At 43.6% G+C, this 17511-nt stretch overlaps 1 protein-coding gene across 1 annotated transcript in view; it reads right to left on the bottom strand.

The window, feature by feature from the left end:
* Positions 1-8844, bottom strand: part of LOC8026575 (glutamate receptor ionotropic, kainate 3) — a 106613-nt gene extending 97769 nt beyond the window's left edge. Inside the window, exons 1-2 of the mRNA XM_042291461.1 lie at positions 8826-8844; positions 8539-8730 (exon numbers count right to left, since the gene is read on the bottom strand). Coding sequence (XP_042147395.1) covers positions 8539-8730; positions 8826-8844 — 211 coding nt within the window. The remainder of the gene's footprint in view (positions 1-8538; positions 8731-8825) is intronic.
* Between the last annotated feature and the right edge of the window lie 8667 nt (positions 8845-17511).

Here is a 17511-nt window from a genome sequence, read left to right as displayed (position 1 = left end):
ACGTTCCCACTTCTAAATGCCTTGAAATAAATTGAATATTTACGATGTTTCCAGCAAAAACAAATGTGAAAGTTAAATTCTGACTTTTTATAAATATAAAGCCCAGAAAAGTCTGCCCGAGTTTATGTTGAATTTTGTGGCATCTGAAGCAGGCGCTGTTTTACATAACACGTTGCTTTGAAGCTTCTTGTGGAATTTGTAAATTGCCTGGCAACATATTTGAATTCCCCAGGATGCACGTATGGGTCTGAAATAGTCAGTGTAACCCCGCAAGCATCGTTCTCATACCACCCTTTACAATATAAATGAAGGACCGCTTTGAACACTTATTTGCCTCTGTCCGGTATGCTTACTTCTCTTTCCTGGGAGGAATGTGCCTGCAAAATTGGAGAACACAAAGGAAGGGTATGCGCTTCAAGATTGAATTTATCTTTTTTTATAGTATTCACAATACCATGATCAAAAATGAAAACACTTCCCTAGAGTGAATATTGGTGGACCAAAAAAGGGCATGTACTATGCTGATGAGTTTATAGGAAAAGCCTTAGATAATCCATTGCGATAACGATAGCGCATAAAAACAAATTTAATTTTGGTTGTTTTGTCTGCGTTCTTTTCCCTGGCAGACACGTTTAGATGCTGATCTTCCCATATTAATTGCGAGCGATTTGCTTCAAGTAAGAAGCGCCAGTGAAGGCAACATCTTAATTACGTGATAATTATAAGGCCACAATATTTCTTTCATATTTCGATGCGCCAGTGGCCCGTATTTTTCTTAATATATAAAAGAGATATAGCATTTGTGTTAGGCTCTTAAAATATTTATGATGTTCTCCCTACCAATATTACCCGGATTATACTATTTGGCGTCAAAAAACAATTAGCACAATATACAAGGACATGTAGAAGACTGCACGAGACACGCGCTAATTTCATAATTTCATCTAACTTTTTAATAAAATAATAAAAAGAAGAAAGTAAAAAATAAAAATTGAAAGAAAAAATTACAGCAGGACACTTAAGACTGCTTACGTGTAGAAATGCGAAGGCATTCGTATACACCCATACCCCCTCCCACAGATTCTCTTATATTCTTCAATACCCTCCCACTTCCCACAGTTTCCCCGCTAAATGTAGCTGGAAAATTGACGCCCCGTGACCTCAGAACCAATCCAGTTTCCCCGCTAAATTTAGTGGGGAAAACGACGTCACCTGAGGAATAATTCTGGAATCGTCATTCAACACCTAAGGGACAAGTTCTGGGAAGTGCACTTTGGACTTGGACGTGGAAGTTTACCAATCCCTCACAGATAGTCGTTTGATGCACTAAGTGAGTGTATTTAGTATAATGGAGAAGTTTGCTTTTCAAGTTACGGTGACATATGAGGACAAATCCTTTCTATAGTGTTTGACGTTTTACCTGAGCACCACTTTTTTCACGTTCTCAGGAGATACCTATATCGAAAACAAAGCAAAGGAAAACAAAGGAATCTATATAGGTTCGTGCGTGGCTACGTTGTGTGCGCCATTATGTTTTCCAGCTGTTACAGGGTCATCAGGCAGGATAATATTTGCTCTGCCAGGTCACACACGTATTTAGATATGTCGATAACCTTGTGCTTCTAAATGAAACACCATAAAGCAAGTCCCACTAATCATCCGTTCACCTTCCAAAACAAGCATGTATGCTGGATGCATTCACCAAACTTAAGAGTAAGAAACGACTACTCCAACATGATACGGCGCATTCAAAACAACTTAGTAGAGGAGATGTTTCCTGTTTTATGAGCGCCGCCCTAGAAAAAGTCGTGTACTAATTCAACAAGGGAGAGCTTTGACGCTCAAATCTTGCGGCTCAAAGCTTCTGGTTACCCTATTTCCATCCTCTCAGATGTTTGCTGAATGTTTCTATAAATCTAACGGAACAAAACAAAATGCAGAGAAACGACACCGACCGCAGGTCGTACCGTACATTTATCAAATTTACCCACAACTTCAAGAGAGTCCCCTTAAAATATGATCTCCGGGTGTTGCTTTCTGCGACGGATAAACCCAAAGGTCACTGCCCCAAAATAAATTCACAGCGTGACAAAAATGACGCATGCGGCGTGAGACATGCACACATCTCCGCAAACTACTTCTGCGGTGTTGTCTATGAGATCCCATTCTGACGTGGCAAGTCCGGACGCTCTGTCAACGTTCAGCTATTGGAGCAATGCTTTCTCTGTCCCTCAAATCCTACCCGCCGGCACATCTCGCCGTGCACGTGGATGCACCCCGTTGTTTACCAACTCAAGGAACCTAAGACGGTATCATGACAAGCGAAAACGCGGAATACACGAAACAGCCCATCACATTAATTGAGGGGATACTTGCACCAGTGTTCCGTCATTGACCTTGTCATCGAAGAAACTACAGTACCTGCAAATTATTTTTCTGAACTTACTGATTTTTCTCTGTTTTTTTATTTCTTTATTTTTTAGATTTCTTTAGTTTTTTGTTATTGTTATTTTTATTAATTAATTTATTTAACAACCCCTATTTAAAAACTTCAGCTACCTTTTCATAATTTTTCTTCTAATATTTCGTCGTCTTTTTTCCGTTTTAACTTTTAGCATACACTTTTCTGTCTCATATTTTTTTAATTAGAGATTGATTTCAAAGTAGCGCTTGTCCTGTCCAGCCTTCTACTTGTCCTTGTATTTCGCGCTAACTGTTTTTGGGATGTCTAACCGACTAGACCGTCAGCTTGTGTCGTGAGAGAAATACTATGTATCTGATCCAGCAAAGGAGCATAATTCTCCTCCGTTATTTGCTTTTGTGATAGATAAATGTTATATGTGGTAACTTTTAGCACTGACCACATTAAATTATGATTCAGTGCATGTTTTTTTCAAATTTTTTTAGAACCTTGGCACAAACTTCGAAGCAGCCTGGTAACATATGCTTTCTGAAAACGCGAAAACCATTGCGTTTGTCTAATTTATTTTAGTGCATAATTTTGTTCATGCAGAAATACATGAGTGCAGATGCTGAATCTGATAACTCGAGCACAACTTCCGCGCATGGCGTGGAACAGTGAAAAGAAGTACGGTCTATTTTATATCAGGATGCTCCGCAGCAGATGCTACTAGGCACCGGAGCCAACCTAAAACCTTAATAAAAGGGTTTAGTCTTACATCCTTTGTCCCATATAATGCACCCCAAAACCTCAGTTTGACGTACAGCGTGCTGACGTCAAACTGGCGGTACCAACTTTCACAAGCGGCTTGATAGCCGGGTTGTACTACTTATTAAAATATCTAATGTACGTGTTAGTGACTATAAAAAACAATCGGAGTTCTCTGGGCGATACTGCAAAACCTCAATGTTTTCTTTCTGTAGTCAATGACACGTACTTTTGCAGTTTATTAAATTATATCGCACTGTAATCAAGACCACTGTAAAAGTTGGGGCCGTCTGTTTAACTATAGGGCGGTGTACGTCGAACTGAAGTTTTGGGGGCGCATTATATAGGACAAAAGGGTGTAAGACGACACCCTTTTTTCAGAGTGTATAGCTCGGATGGTGTCACGTGACCTTCCCGTTGAGCGGACCGATGCGCGGTGTGTGATGTCATGTGGCGCGAGTAGTGCATTGGATTGGCAATGGTGGCTTATTGCGTCTGTTCTGGTACGTCGTCAGGTGACACGGGGTATAAAGTTGGTCAGCTGTCAAGAACTTTCGGAAACAACAACTAAAGAGAAAACAAACGAGGCAGAAGAGAAGACGGTGTTAACTACACAAAACGAAGCTCTAAAAAAAGAAAAAACGGCGACGCGGCGACGTTTTTAAAGGACGCGGTAGTCTGTGTCAGAAAGGCCCAGGGTGAAAGACAGCGTCCGCTGCATTCCTCGTAAAACTTAATTCGGCATAAGGTCGTTTGATCAATTGAAAAAAACTTAAGCTACAATTGTGTCCCCTTGTAAACACAGACAGTTTTCTGGAGACTGCCAAAAAGGGTACAAAATATGCAATTTTAGTTCATGGCATGAACTAAAATTGCATATTTTGTACCCTTTTTGGCAGATCATGGAAAATTATGGTGGATAATGAACCACGAAGACCTGCAACATGGCGGACCACAAAATGCGAATAAAAACAGAAAAACAATAGTGGGGTTGGTTTGGGGGGGGGGGGGGGGGCATTGTTTAGGAGCTATAACGATGCCAAAGGCATCGTTTTTAGAAAACTCTCAAGAAATTGCACCGTCTCAAGGACGTAACGTCTAGGGGTGTATTAACCTTATCCTGTGTTCTTCTCAGCTGTGAGTATATATTGTAAAGATTTCTTTACTATCTGATTAAATAAAATATGACTTTATCATAGATTCCAGAAGGCTTCGTAAAGTCAAGTTGCTTTAGTTTGCGCAGCAGCCTTTTAACCTTCACCAGTTTGGTTAAAACCAATATTGTTTCTTTTATAGAAAAGCCTAACTTGAAATATTATTAGACACCACCTCACTGTATGAAGACCAGCCAAAATCGAATGCATTTAATGTTCTTTATTTAAATATTATGCTTTCTAGGTTTCGTGATTTTTTTTGTTGTTCTACTTGCCCCCCTACGCATAACAAATATTGAACGTCAATCACGACGTATATTACCTACGGCGCTCTTTATTTTAATGCGTGAATGCCTCACTCGACTGTTGCAAATAGAAAATCGGCAGTCGTTTCGCAATGCATCCAATGTTTTTGTATTATAATAATTTCAAAGCTAGCCAGTATACTATCTAAACGCTCTCTCGTATATAAAGCTGGTTGAACGCGTCTTCTCAAGATATACCTTCACTAACACTCAAATTATATCTTTGTTTATATCCTTTGCTTAACTGTGTATAGTGAATAAAAAATATTAAAAAAGAAACGAACTTAGACTGAACCAAATTTGGCGCTGACACAAAACCACGATAATACTCTACGATTTTCAGGAACACGTGAATAGGTATATCGTCTTACCGGCTGAACTAATAATTTTGAATGCATCGAGGTATTTCGAGCAGTTGCCAATACGGTAGCGGAAAAGCCGCGTGAAATAAGCAATATGGAGGCGGCGTTAAATGTATTTAGAATACGCACGTGTCATTTAGAGCAGCAATACATCGACGTACTTTCTTTCAGGTGCAAAATTTTTAGAGTCACTATTACAACGTTCAACATTGTATATTTTTGTACAGGTTTCTTGTGGTCAAGAAATATAAGACGCACTAATACGTTTTTTATAATATTAAAAACTGCTCCTAAATGGAAGAGATATGAGTTGAGACACTGACAGCTTCAGAAATTAATTACGTGGTCTATGATGTTACTGCTTTGTGATCCTTTCTTGGTGTACTTATCGACTGATGCTGCAACTTCAGTTGCTGCTGAGCGGTGGTAAAATAACCAAAACTCACGACACCCAGCGTTTTTTTTTTCCCTTTTAAGTTGTCGGTAATTAGGAAGCAACCTTTAATGGTAAAGCTATATAAACGTTTTCTGTAAAGGCACATAAAACTCCGCTACAACGCTAGCAACATCCAGTCAAAGGTGTCAAGTGACAAACCAAGGGCCTTCTTGAGCAATGTTCCCCTCACTTCCAAACTCACAACTCGTACTTGTAACTATCCCCTTGGCGTAATTCTCACTGAGCGAGAGACTGGACGCTAATGGCTGACCCACTCCGCTCCTTTCCCGTCTTGATCCGACGTCACGCTTGGCGTAGGTCCCGGCAAATCGGGTTTCCTCTATCGGAACTCTCGTATCGATCCGCCAAGGCGGCGCATCGAGATCAACGACGAAGCAAGGCACTCACGTCGACACCCGCGTCTTGGCGTAAGAGAGGGACCGACTTTTCGGGAATTAGTGTGACAGGCGTAGCTGCCGGTTAACCCGATCGAGACGTCAAGGCCACCGGATGCCGACACGGCAGTTACAAAGAGAAACCCTGTCTTTAGGCACTGATATCGTTTACCGTTCTATTGCCCAAGTATTTATTTTTACGCGTTTAAAAACAGAATTAGTCATCCTGTTTCATTTACGTTATTTGGTGAATTGTATTATCGAACGCGGAATGTAAGTTTAAAATGAACTTGTATCTAAAATAATGCCGGCAAGGTTTAGCACAGTAGCCGGCTAGAAGAAAAAAGAACATACGTGTCCATGCGACCAGTAACCTATACCATATGAAACAATCATATATGACATTTGATGGGGAACCTAAAGGTAACCGAAATGAATTCCTGGTGGGCGAACCGTTCGCAGAACCAGCTTCTGCCGCTACGAGCGCTTTGCAGCACCCCTTCCGAGTCAGTGTGCCGACTAGAGTTGTCTGCTAAAGTTTTAGCGGCATGTTGTGAATTTTTTCCCAAGCACCTCAAAATCAACCTTCGTGGTTTTGGGATTTTTTTTGTTTTTGTCTTAATTTTTTTTTGCAATGTTAGATTTGAAGAAACAAAGTGTGGCCGTAAAATGTTTTTTTTTTTTTTTTTTTACTGAAAACGGCGGCAGACACTCTTGCAATGCTTGAGACAGCGTACAAAGAAGACGCTATTAAGAAATCACAGGTGTACGAGTGGTTTGCTCGCTTCAAAGCCGGTGAACTATTGATCGACGACCAACCTCGTTCCGGACGACACTCCAACCTCCTCAACTCATAAAAAAATCGAAACGTTCGGGCATTTTCACTTCGAGTTTGTTCCTCCTAGTGAACCTGTTAATGAGGTGTTTCACCTGGGAAATATGCGATGCTTGCGCGACTCACTGAGGCAGAAACGTCCCGATTGGTGGCAAAGGAGGGGCCGGTGGTTCCATAACGACGATGCCCCAGCACACACCGCCCTGTCAGTGCAACACTATTTGAACAAAAGGTGGCATGACAGCGCTTCTCCACCCCCCGATTCACCGTACATCGCCCCGTGTATCGCTTTTATGTTCGCCCTTATGAAAAAAAAGTCTTGAAAGGAAATCGTTTTGCAAATGGGGAAGCTCGTTAAAATCAGGCAAAGCAAAACATGAAGAATGATTTCGAAGCGCTTTGAGAAAAAATTACAACAAGCCGCTAGAACCTTAGCAGTCCACTACCGGTCGGCAAATTGATTCGGAAGGGGTGCCGCTTAGCTCTGCTAGTAGCGGAAGCTGGAACCACGAACACCCTGCCCTCTAGAAATTTATTCCGGCTACTTTTGGGTCCTACTCGTATATGCATTTTTTAACAAATAATGTAGAAGTAAAATTGATGTATGGCGTCTACTAATAAACGTTTCCTGACAGATAGCAAATAAATGGTATTATTTTCCTCCATCTGATTTAATACTCATACAGTTAGCTATATCTTATTTAAATAGAACCGCACAGCACCCACAGTATTTTCCTTTATGGTTATAATAGGTGCGTAAGAAAAGCCAGATTGTCTTGACCGATTTCAAATTGTGAATTCTGCGTAGACTCTCTTACTATAAGATGTTTTACTGTATAATAGTCCTTGGTCTGGTATTACGGGATATGCATCCTAGGGGTGCATGTAGTTTTTGTCGGTAAAGTCTGAAGGAGAAATCGGGCTTTCTCGATATGAAACGAGATTAGGCGACTAGTATACGGGCCGATCATTCATAAAATGCGTGAGACGTGCCTCATGTGCATGGAAAATCTCCAACATATGGAGCACGTTTTTCGAATGTATCATTCAATTCCACACTTCGTTTCACCTCAAGTCCAGTTGCCGGCGAACCTACGTGCTGATGGGATCAATCAGACAGCGTTAAGAGCCCACCAATCATGGTGTTCGTGATGTTTTCATACGTGTTCTGTCATCGCTGAACCTATCATAAACACAGAGGGTCTTGTGGCTTGCGCTTTTAGACGGTGTTTGATTGGCCTAATTAGCTCGCACTTTGGCTACGTCTCTACGTTACCTGAAACGAAGTATTCGAAACATGTTTGCGTTCAATTAAAAAAACAACGCTTCAGTTACACAGAAACATGTTATAAGAACCGAAGAAAAAAAAATAACTTACACAAATGTTTAACTACTTAGTTAAACATTACACCAACGATATGGGGCAAGAACTCAGTAGCAAAATCTCAGCTTTTCACGTTTCGTCCTCGCAGTTTGGAAGTGTCTGAGACTACTCTTCGTTTCGCACCAAGTTCGAGCACAGCGGACACTATACGATTTCATACAGAAAAATCAAGACGCATCAAAAGTGCGCCTTCAATGTTATAGGCTCTCGTCTTCTTTCTATGTAAGCTATGACCGGCTAAACCACCTCACTCATAGTGAATGTGCGGAGATCTTGCTGTTTTAATTCCTTGTGAACGTGATTACTTTATCCTGTGACAGGAAACGCTCAAAAACGACGAGAGTCGTGACGATGCCGCCTGCGCTCAGAGTTAGTGTGAAATTAGATATAGAAGTTTTATTGAACTTGCAATTAAAACGTGAATTAAAAAAAAAAAATTCTGTATATACGGTTGTCTGAACTCTTTCTTAGGGTTAGAATATTTTGATTGAGGCTGACCTTTCTTCGAAGAGCGAAACGCGTCGCCTGGAGACAGCCGCTGCACGGCTAGACTTAAATGCGGGATCCTCGACGCCCCAGCTTCCGCCGAAGAGGCGTCTCTATGGTCACTGGCGTTCAAGTTGGCTCTGTCCACGGCACGCAGTAGCAGCTGCTCTTCTTCCGGCGTCTGAGTGTCGTCGTAAAAGACGCCTGCGTCGAAAAAAAGACAACCGACAGGCGCAGGTGATTAAATGAACTCTGCAGCCGAAAGTGTGACACTCTTTATCTTAGAAAACATGACGAGCGTAGATACAATTGTCGCATCACATTTTGCACATTGGCAGGCTGGACGTGAACGCGAAAAGTATTTTGCTAACCGTTTAGGGATTTTTTATGTAATAAATTGGGAAACCTCGACGAAGAATATATGTACCGCACTATAGTCCGTTGCAACCTAAGAACGAAGGGTGAGGGTAAGACGGGCCGGGGAGGAGGAAGCAGACGGAACGCTGGAGAAGAGAGGGGGAAACCTCCTTCTCTCTTGAGCGTTCCGTCTGATTCCTCCTCCCCGGCCCGTCTTACCCTCGCCCTTCGTTCTTAGGTTGCATCGGACTACAGATGTGAACAATTTTCGAATCGCTTCTTTTATGAAGGAGAGGAGCGGGAATATGTTTCTTTTTTTCCCTTTTTTTTTGTCTATAATTCGACAGTTGTTTATTTCACAACGCTATTCCAACTCTGCTTCTTACGTAGAACATTACGAGCTTCGATTTACCAAGACCTTTACTTTCAAAATACTCAATAAGCATGAATATTATTTCGGGCGTACGGACAATGAAGATATATTCGTGACCACTACATACATTATCAGGTATGCGAAATAAGCAAGCGCGAGTTAAACCAGTTGTGTTTCCCGAATCTGGAGCGCTTGGAAGATTAGATTTCGCACAAGGTAATTCAACATAGCAATCAATTGTATTTTATCTGATAGTATTGTTATCCTCTCAAACAGTGAGCTCCGAAGAGTGAGAGAACTAAATTCTAAAAATTATTGTGTTCACATTCATGTAGAACACATGGGCAGCTCTAGAGGGACCCCAGCGAAAGACGAAGCTGAGAGCACGATTACACTTCAAAAAAGCGATGTGCGCTGGGAAGATAAGCAAGAAAAACGTCATACTCAATGTCCCTGTGCACATTCATTATTTTGGTCTCATCGTATTCCCAGCTCCATCACTGCATTCGCTGTGACTCTTCTATTGTTAGCCGCGACTGGTTGTCTCCGTGTTCTGCTAGAAAACAAACTCATCTTTTTTTTTTTTTTTTTTAGAGAGGAAGCTACACTGGGATAAGTGTCTCGTCTGAGCACATTTTCCAAAGTGAGATTGTAGAGCAACGCCATAGATTGCAAGGACAATCTATGGCGTTGCTCTCGTCTATTTTTATGTATAATCTGTTACATCTTTGTTGGACGGCGCATTTTTTCAGCGTCTAGTTTTCTTTATAGCAAATCAAAAATTGAAACGTTATAGAATGGTTTTCTGGCACAACTGTATTGACCTTCGAATTGCTGAGTATTCTACGGTATGCCCCTTTGTAACGCAGTAATGTCCCGAATAAAATATGTGATGGATGTAAGCCTCAATATATAGTTAGTTTAACAAGGCGGAATTGTGCTATATACTAAAACAAGAAGGGTGGAGTACATCCTGAGACTGTGACAGAAGGGCTATTAACCTGAAGCTGCACGTTGCTGCTACTTGAAACGAGGTACATTCAGAACCAGAATACACGATTGGAACAAAAAGTGAGCTGGAACTTTTCAGAGGATAAGAGGGAAAGAGAAGGAGAAAAAAAAATGATAAAAAGAAAGAAAGATAAAAAGAAAGAAAGATGGTTGCATATGTCATTATTCAGCCAAACCCGTTTAAATGCATTATAAGAGGCGCTGTGCTCGTAGTTCCGGTGGTGCCCAGGGCGTGATGACCCTTTATCTTATAGTGCCTGGCGTGGGCGGTGCTCTTAGATGGGGTGGTGCCTAAGGCAGGGGTTTGTATGGAAACAGATTTCTTCGCACCATTCTTTCTTTGTGACGCTTCACGAGCTTTCCTTCAGCACCGACCGGATACCAAGTTTCCTGGGTCACTAAGAGGAGGAAAGCGCGTTTTCCTGCCCCTTTTCACTCCCCCTCGTCCTGCGCATTTTGTCTGCGCCCACTTTTTCTGCTCCTCTTTCTTGCCCTTTCCACGCTCTCCGCTCTGTGCGCTTTCCTACACCACTTGCTTTTGTTCCTCCCACTCCTGCGTGCTGGGTCTATAGTTCAGTGAACAGCACCCTCGGCTTCCACGCCGGTAACCGGGGTTCGGTCCCTTGCACCGATTGCCGTCTTTTTTTTTTTTTCTTTCTTAAAATCCTTTAAAGGTTACGGACTGACCGTCCTACACATTTCGTGCTTGCGCGGCTTCTGAGGTTGGTTGGCTTTATAGAGCAACGGGCCGAGCGGGACTCGAACCTTGTTCCTCCACATGGCAGCCGAATGCCTTGCTAACCTCGCTGCGGGCGCGGCGGTATTGTGACTATTTTTGCGGGGTCATCAATCGAATTTCTCTTTAGAAGTAAAAACAGAGCATAATGTTAGTGTCGCTTTTGATGTAACGGGTTCACCGAGCGCCTCGGTAAAATTCTGTTGCCTGTAACTTTCGTCCTATTAATGAACGCACTAACAAATGTTCACCAGTTGGCTGTCGTAATAAAAATAAAATAAACTGCAATCATGTTCTCCCAGATATTTGTATATTAATATCATTTATTGGGTTGCCTTACCTGCAAGGGATATGGGAGGAAGTCGAGTATGTTTTTTTATTAATATTTTACTATTCGAAAGAGCAAAGCTTATAGGGTAAAGATGAAGTTCTTTAGCCCATGTTTAGTCGATGTTTGACACTAGATCATAAAACGCTTTATTTTAAGTAACAGAAGACACAACAGGCACTATAAATGCCGGCTTTATATTTGGTTTCTCTGGGCCAACTTTAAGACCGATATGTAGAGGCAATATACATGTTTACAAGAACATCCGCATAACGAGGAGCAAGTAAGTTTTATGAAATATTGCCTAGAGAAGACTGAAGGTATTAAAGACATGCAAACACAGACTTAGATGTTGTTATCTGATATTGATATTATAACAATATTTTTCGAGTATCATGCTAATATTGATACTATGTAATTTGAATATACTTTTGAACGCGACGTTCACCAATACATTTGTTTAAAGACACGAATTTACTATATTGTGGAATGTTTAAACGCTGCTGCTATAGAACATACCCTTTTGGGTTATAAATTACCAGTTATATTTATTTCGAGCAAAATATTTTACTACCTATAATCTAATTGTTCTACACTCCTAAAAGTCTGCCAAAACTTCTCTTTTTGCGACTCACTCGGTGATTGCCGCATTTTCAGCGTTCACCACACTGCCCAGACGTACAAACTCTCCAATATATATATTTTTTAAGAGAATCTGATAATAATGTGGTCAAATGTAACCCTGGAGAGGGCGAGATTTCACGATGTACTGCCCCGACAGCGAGTCTCGGAGAAACGTGATGTAGGAAAACTACCGTATTTACTCGAGTAATACCTAGCCGCACTATTTATGAACAAGGCCTTTGCGTATACTTTCCCACATAACACATATACAGCCAATCATTGCGTTGCGCATAAATAACATAGCGAATAACCAGATCGAGAACACGATTCTCAATACAAATGCAATCTTCACAGATGGTACCTTCGCACGAAGACGCTTTTTCTGTCCTGTAAAGTGTTGGAATCATGCTGTCCATCCCGGTGATTGGCAATCTGCGTGCTCCGCGGAAAAGTGAAACCTCGAATTTTCTTCATAAACAGTGCGGCTATTACTCGAGTAAATACGGTATTAGAGCACAGCTCTTCGGCGCCCGTCTCCGGCTTGAGCGCCGTCGCAGTCGGCGTCGGTGTCGGTGTCGGCGTCGCCGTCGGCGTAACCGCGCGTTGCATTAGAGGTAAATTTCCCCCGCCAAATCTAGTGGAAAAATTTCCCCGCTAAATTTAACCAGAAAAATGTCCCCTCTAAATCCAGCAGAAAAATTTCCCGCTAAATCTAGCGGTAAAATTTCCCCGCTAAATCTAGCGGACAAATTTCCCCGCTAAATTTAGGGGAAAAATTTCCCCGCTAAATATAGGGGAAAAATTTCCCCGCTAAATCTGGAGGCCAAATTTCCCCGCTAAATCTAGCGGAAACATTTTCCCGCTAAATCTAGCGGAAAAGTTTCCCCGCTAAATCTAGCGGAAAAATTTCTCGGGGGGTCACGTGTCCCCCAAGGTCACGTGACCCCCCCCCCCCCCCCCCGAGAACACGTGACCCTCAGTACACTTCCCTCCTCCTCCTCAAGAGCTGCGCTCTAATTTGGCGTTACAGGGAGTTGGAAACGGCTTTCACTTTTTTTTTTTCGTGTTTCGAATTGCAGGGTACATAATATTTGATAGTATACATAAACCGCACCTACGTATCAGACTAGAACAAGAAATAAAGCTTTAATTTAGAACCATCATAACCTACACCCCTGAGACAACAGGAAGTAAAAAAGTGTTTAGATTATAATGTTTCCTAAACATGAAGCTCGTCTGCATACCTTCACTCCTTGTTAATTTAGCAGACGCTTATTCTTTTTAGGATAGTCCACTATAGTTACCCATAGAAGAGGTTGAGTCCTGTGGAAGGCAGGCGCTCATCTCGATGTCTATAATCTCTGATAGTTTTAAGGAACACAGTGCGTGACGCGTTCCCTTATGATCGCTAACGAGCCAATGATATTGCCACACGCGTCTCCGAGCGAGAGCGTATACGTGGCCGAATGGTTACTGCTGTTTGCTGCGTGGAGGTACCACGTTGGATTCCAAAGGGAAGAATGCTCTTCTATTTACTCTTTTAAGTTGGCGTTCTCGTAAGTTCGAGAACGTTGCTCTCTTTTGTTTCCGTGCGTCGAGACGATGCTCTTTTAAAGGAGTTAGTAATGCCACGCGCGTCTCCGAGCGAGCGCGTACCTGGCCGAATTCTGCTTCCTGTGTTCGCACTTGTCGTGGTCGAGGTAAGGTTGTATGAACTGCGTAGGTTTATTCTAGCGTTGCAATACAGGTGTGAGTCAAACCGTGTCTGGTCGCGATCTGGTGGAGAGAGGGTCCGCGCTCGGAAGCAGCTGGCAGAATCCAGGGTTACCCGGCTCGGTGGTGATGATGAGGGAGGTGGCAATGATGATGATCTCCCGACACCTTTCCCACTTTGGAAGAACAGCTGGGTTCAGATCCCACCGCTGCCATCATGCTGTGGTTGAGATAAGGTTGACTTAACTGCGTAGGCATAGCAATGGCAGGTGTGAGTCGTGCCGTGCCTGGTCGGGAACTGGTGGAGAGAGGGTCCGCGCGCGGAAGCGGCGGGCAGAGTCCAAGATCACCCGGCGGAGGTAGCGATTACGATGATCTCCCGACACCTCCCCCACTTTTGAAGAACAACTGGTTTCGAGATAAGATCGATTGAACTGCATAGGTTTATTCTAGCATAGCCATGGCAGGTGTGAGTCGTGCCGTGTCTGGTCGCAATCTGATGAAGAAAGGGCCCGCGCGCGGAAGCGGCGGGCAGAGTTGAGGGCCACCCGGCGGCAATGGCGATGATGATGACGGCAGTAGCGATTATGATGTTTTCCCGACTGCAGCTTTCGGTCGCATGATCATGAGCTCCTCTGAAGCGTCGACCACGGACCTTGCCAGCCGTAGTTTTTTTTTTGTCTTTGTCCAATGACGAGTATCGACTTATTTTCCCGCCAATGCCCACTGGTATTGCTGCTTTAAATTATAATACTGTGACCTCAAAAGTCGACCACATCGCATATGAAATTTAAAAAAAAACTGCTGAAGAATGACGTGGTAAAGGTGGTTGCGAGTTTAAGGTCATTCCATATGAACCATTTGTGACTTTTGACGCTCAAGACCGCAGAGGGGAAGCGGCGACTGCTGGATTGCCGCGAGTTGAAGGTGAGAGACCCCGTCCCGTTCAAGGTGTGGACCCCGATGACAACAAGGTCCACCTCAGGCTTTACTGGGTGCCATATCACATCCCCGATGACGCAGTACGCCGAGCACTGGAGCCCTTTGGTAAGGTAAACGATAAAGCTAGGGAGACCTGGCGATCTGAGGGTTTTGAAGACATTTAATCGACAAGCACAGTCATTCGAATAAAGCAAAAGAAAGGCGCGACTTTTGAGGCTATATCACTTTAGCAGCGCTTCTCCTCGTTATTCCTGGCCCCACCCCGCTATGCATGCGGGACACATACGGCAAAAGTGCCACGTGGCCTAGTGCGCCAAGTGCCGCCGTTTCGGGCATCAGGCGAACAACTGTGTGAAAACGTATGTTAGCGCAGTCGAAAGGCGCGAACATCTTCGACTCGGACGCTGGCATGGTGGGGCGCGCCGCTGAAGGCACCATTCCAACGGTGACTAAAGAGGGTGGCGTTGTCCCTCTGATAGCGACGACAAACGACATCGAGAAGGGACCGCTTCAGGAGCCTGTTCATGAGCCCACCTTCATTCCCAAAGCGTCCGACGAGGCGGCAGCGGGACCGGCTGGCGCAAAGAACGAGAAACACAACCAACAGAATGCCCCTAATCAGAGTGACTGCGAAAATATGGATTCCGCGAGCCAGTCTACCAAGGGGGGTGTTAAAGGAAGGACTAGAACCGCTCCGTACCGTTTGCGTCCATTTTATCTACAAGAACAACTCGATCGCCGGTGCGACGGCTCGCGAGCCCGCGCTGTAGCCGGGCTCTCCTCTTCTTCTAATATTCAACAGGGGGTATTGACGACACACCGGGCGTCCAGGATCGTTGCCCGACGCACCAACGACCGCTTCCAGAGGTCACCAAGCGAGGACGGTACCTCCAGACGCCCCGCCTCCGACCAGATCACCAGGAACAAGCGGATCTCAGAGGAACGCGAGAGAGCTGTGCCTATGTTTGTCTTTTCGCTTTCTTATGTTGCGTTTCACGCCAAGAGGCTATGTACGCAGTCCGGAATGGAAGGACTGCGTCCTGGGAAGAAAATACAGGCGAGTGGTCACTATTAAGGGTTTTCTGCTAGCATAACACACCATGTAAAGACTCACAGTATGCTGTAGCCACTCCACGTATTCATTTTCAAAGTTATAGGGCAAGTTCAACGGAAAAGCGTTTCCCATTGGAACGTCATTTGTCAGATGAAATACTTTGACATTCTTGCATTGCATAAGAAAAAAAAATGAGTGAAGAGGAGCCAGTGCCTAGGGCAATAATGCCTTTCTTGGCAAATAATGAAGTGTGTGTTACCCACGCGGTCGGTACGGCAGGAGGCAGTTTCATGTTTTTCAAAGGGTTTGCGTAATTCTCCGAATTAGCTACATCAGACGGGGAAGGCCGTTTTATTATTTGTAATTTTGTAATAGGTACCATGCAATGACGTTTAATTTGTGTGTACTCTCCCTGTAAAACCTGCGAGAGTGCTGCTTTTTTTCAAGGACTAAGGAGACGTTTGAATATCCGCAGAGAGAACGTTTTAATAGGCGACATCAACTGCGTGTGCGAGGCTCATGACAGGATGTCTGTAAGCTCACGAAACGATAGGAGCGTCACTCTCCTGCAAGCAGTCATTGAGGAATATAACCTAATTGGCGTAGGATTGATATGCGGTCGGCCTAACGAGATGCGCTACACGCACCCTCAGTCACTGTCACGTTCAAACATGATCGGATTTACGTGTACTACCCTATGAGAGAAAAGTGTCCGTTTTACGGTGTTAAGTATATTTCCTTCAGGGGCTCTCGCTTCGTAGCCGTCACGCTTGGGGGCAAAACCAGAAGACTGGAAGCTTTGAAAGCTTAACACAAGACTACTAAAAGATGGAAAGTGCGTGGAAAGTATAAAAGAGCTACTAACAAAAGTTAAGGAAGTGAACCTTCGCAGCACTTTCGAACAATGGAAAATCTTCAAGGAAGAAGCGAAAATGAAAGCCATAGAAAGATCAAGTGAAACAATGTTCGCTGTGCCAGCAGAGGAAGATATTTTGCCGCGTCAGCTGCAAATTTTTATATCGCAGAATGCGAAAACCCCGGAAACGGCATAGATGATATTGACTTTATAAAAACCCGACTTGAAGAGATTAACAATAGGCGCTATCAAGGTGCTATCGTACGGTCACGGTTGCAGCGTTACCTACTGGGTGAACAACCCACGAAGCTCGCTTTTGCCGATGAAAAGAGACATGCCGCGTTGCAGCAAATAACCGTGATCGAGCGCAGCAACGGCATTACCATAGATAAAATGAATCAAAGAGATATTTGTTGAATATTACAGCAACCTTCTTAAGCGACAAAGTACAACCACAGAATTTCCACATTGTCGGCAGCTTAGTATCTGAGAATATCCAGATATCGGAAGACGAGAAAACAATCCTGGAACAGCCGATTTCTTTGCATGCAATGGAGCAAGCGGTAGACGATTTGCCGATGTGCAAAACGCCAAGACCCGATGTGATTGGATCGGAATTTTATAATTTTTTTAAACTGTTCATTGTGTATTTGTGCTGAATGTTTTTCGCGAAGCATATGCTATCAACGCACTCCCGCTAACTTTCTTAAAGACGCACTCGGTGCCGATTCATAAATCAGAGGACAAGGCCCAATTGCCCCTGGTAAACGCACTCTAAGGAAAAATGAAGAAAAAGGTAGCAGCGGCGCGTCTTCCTCCCTTCTACTGACGCGCCCCCAAGCGGACACGAGAAAAAGGGAAGAACGAAACGTTTTTCTCCTTTTCCAGGCAGACGGGAGAAAGCTTTCGTCGTCCCGGCTCCTATTCTTTCGGTTTCGTCTTTCGAGCACCTCGGGCACGTTGTTTAATAAATGCTGTTGAGTGAATTGAG

The sequence above is a fragment of the Ixodes scapularis genome, unplaced genomic scaffold (assembly GCF_016920785.2).
Source record: "Ixodes scapularis isolate PalLabHiFi unplaced genomic scaffold, ASM1692078v2 PGA_scaffold2__306_contigs__length_199485367, whole genome shotgun sequence".
Lineage (NCBI taxonomy): Eukaryota > Metazoa > Arthropoda > Arachnida > Ixodida > Ixodidae > Ixodes > Ixodes scapularis.
This window is presented reverse-complemented; position numbering and strand designations above follow the sequence as displayed.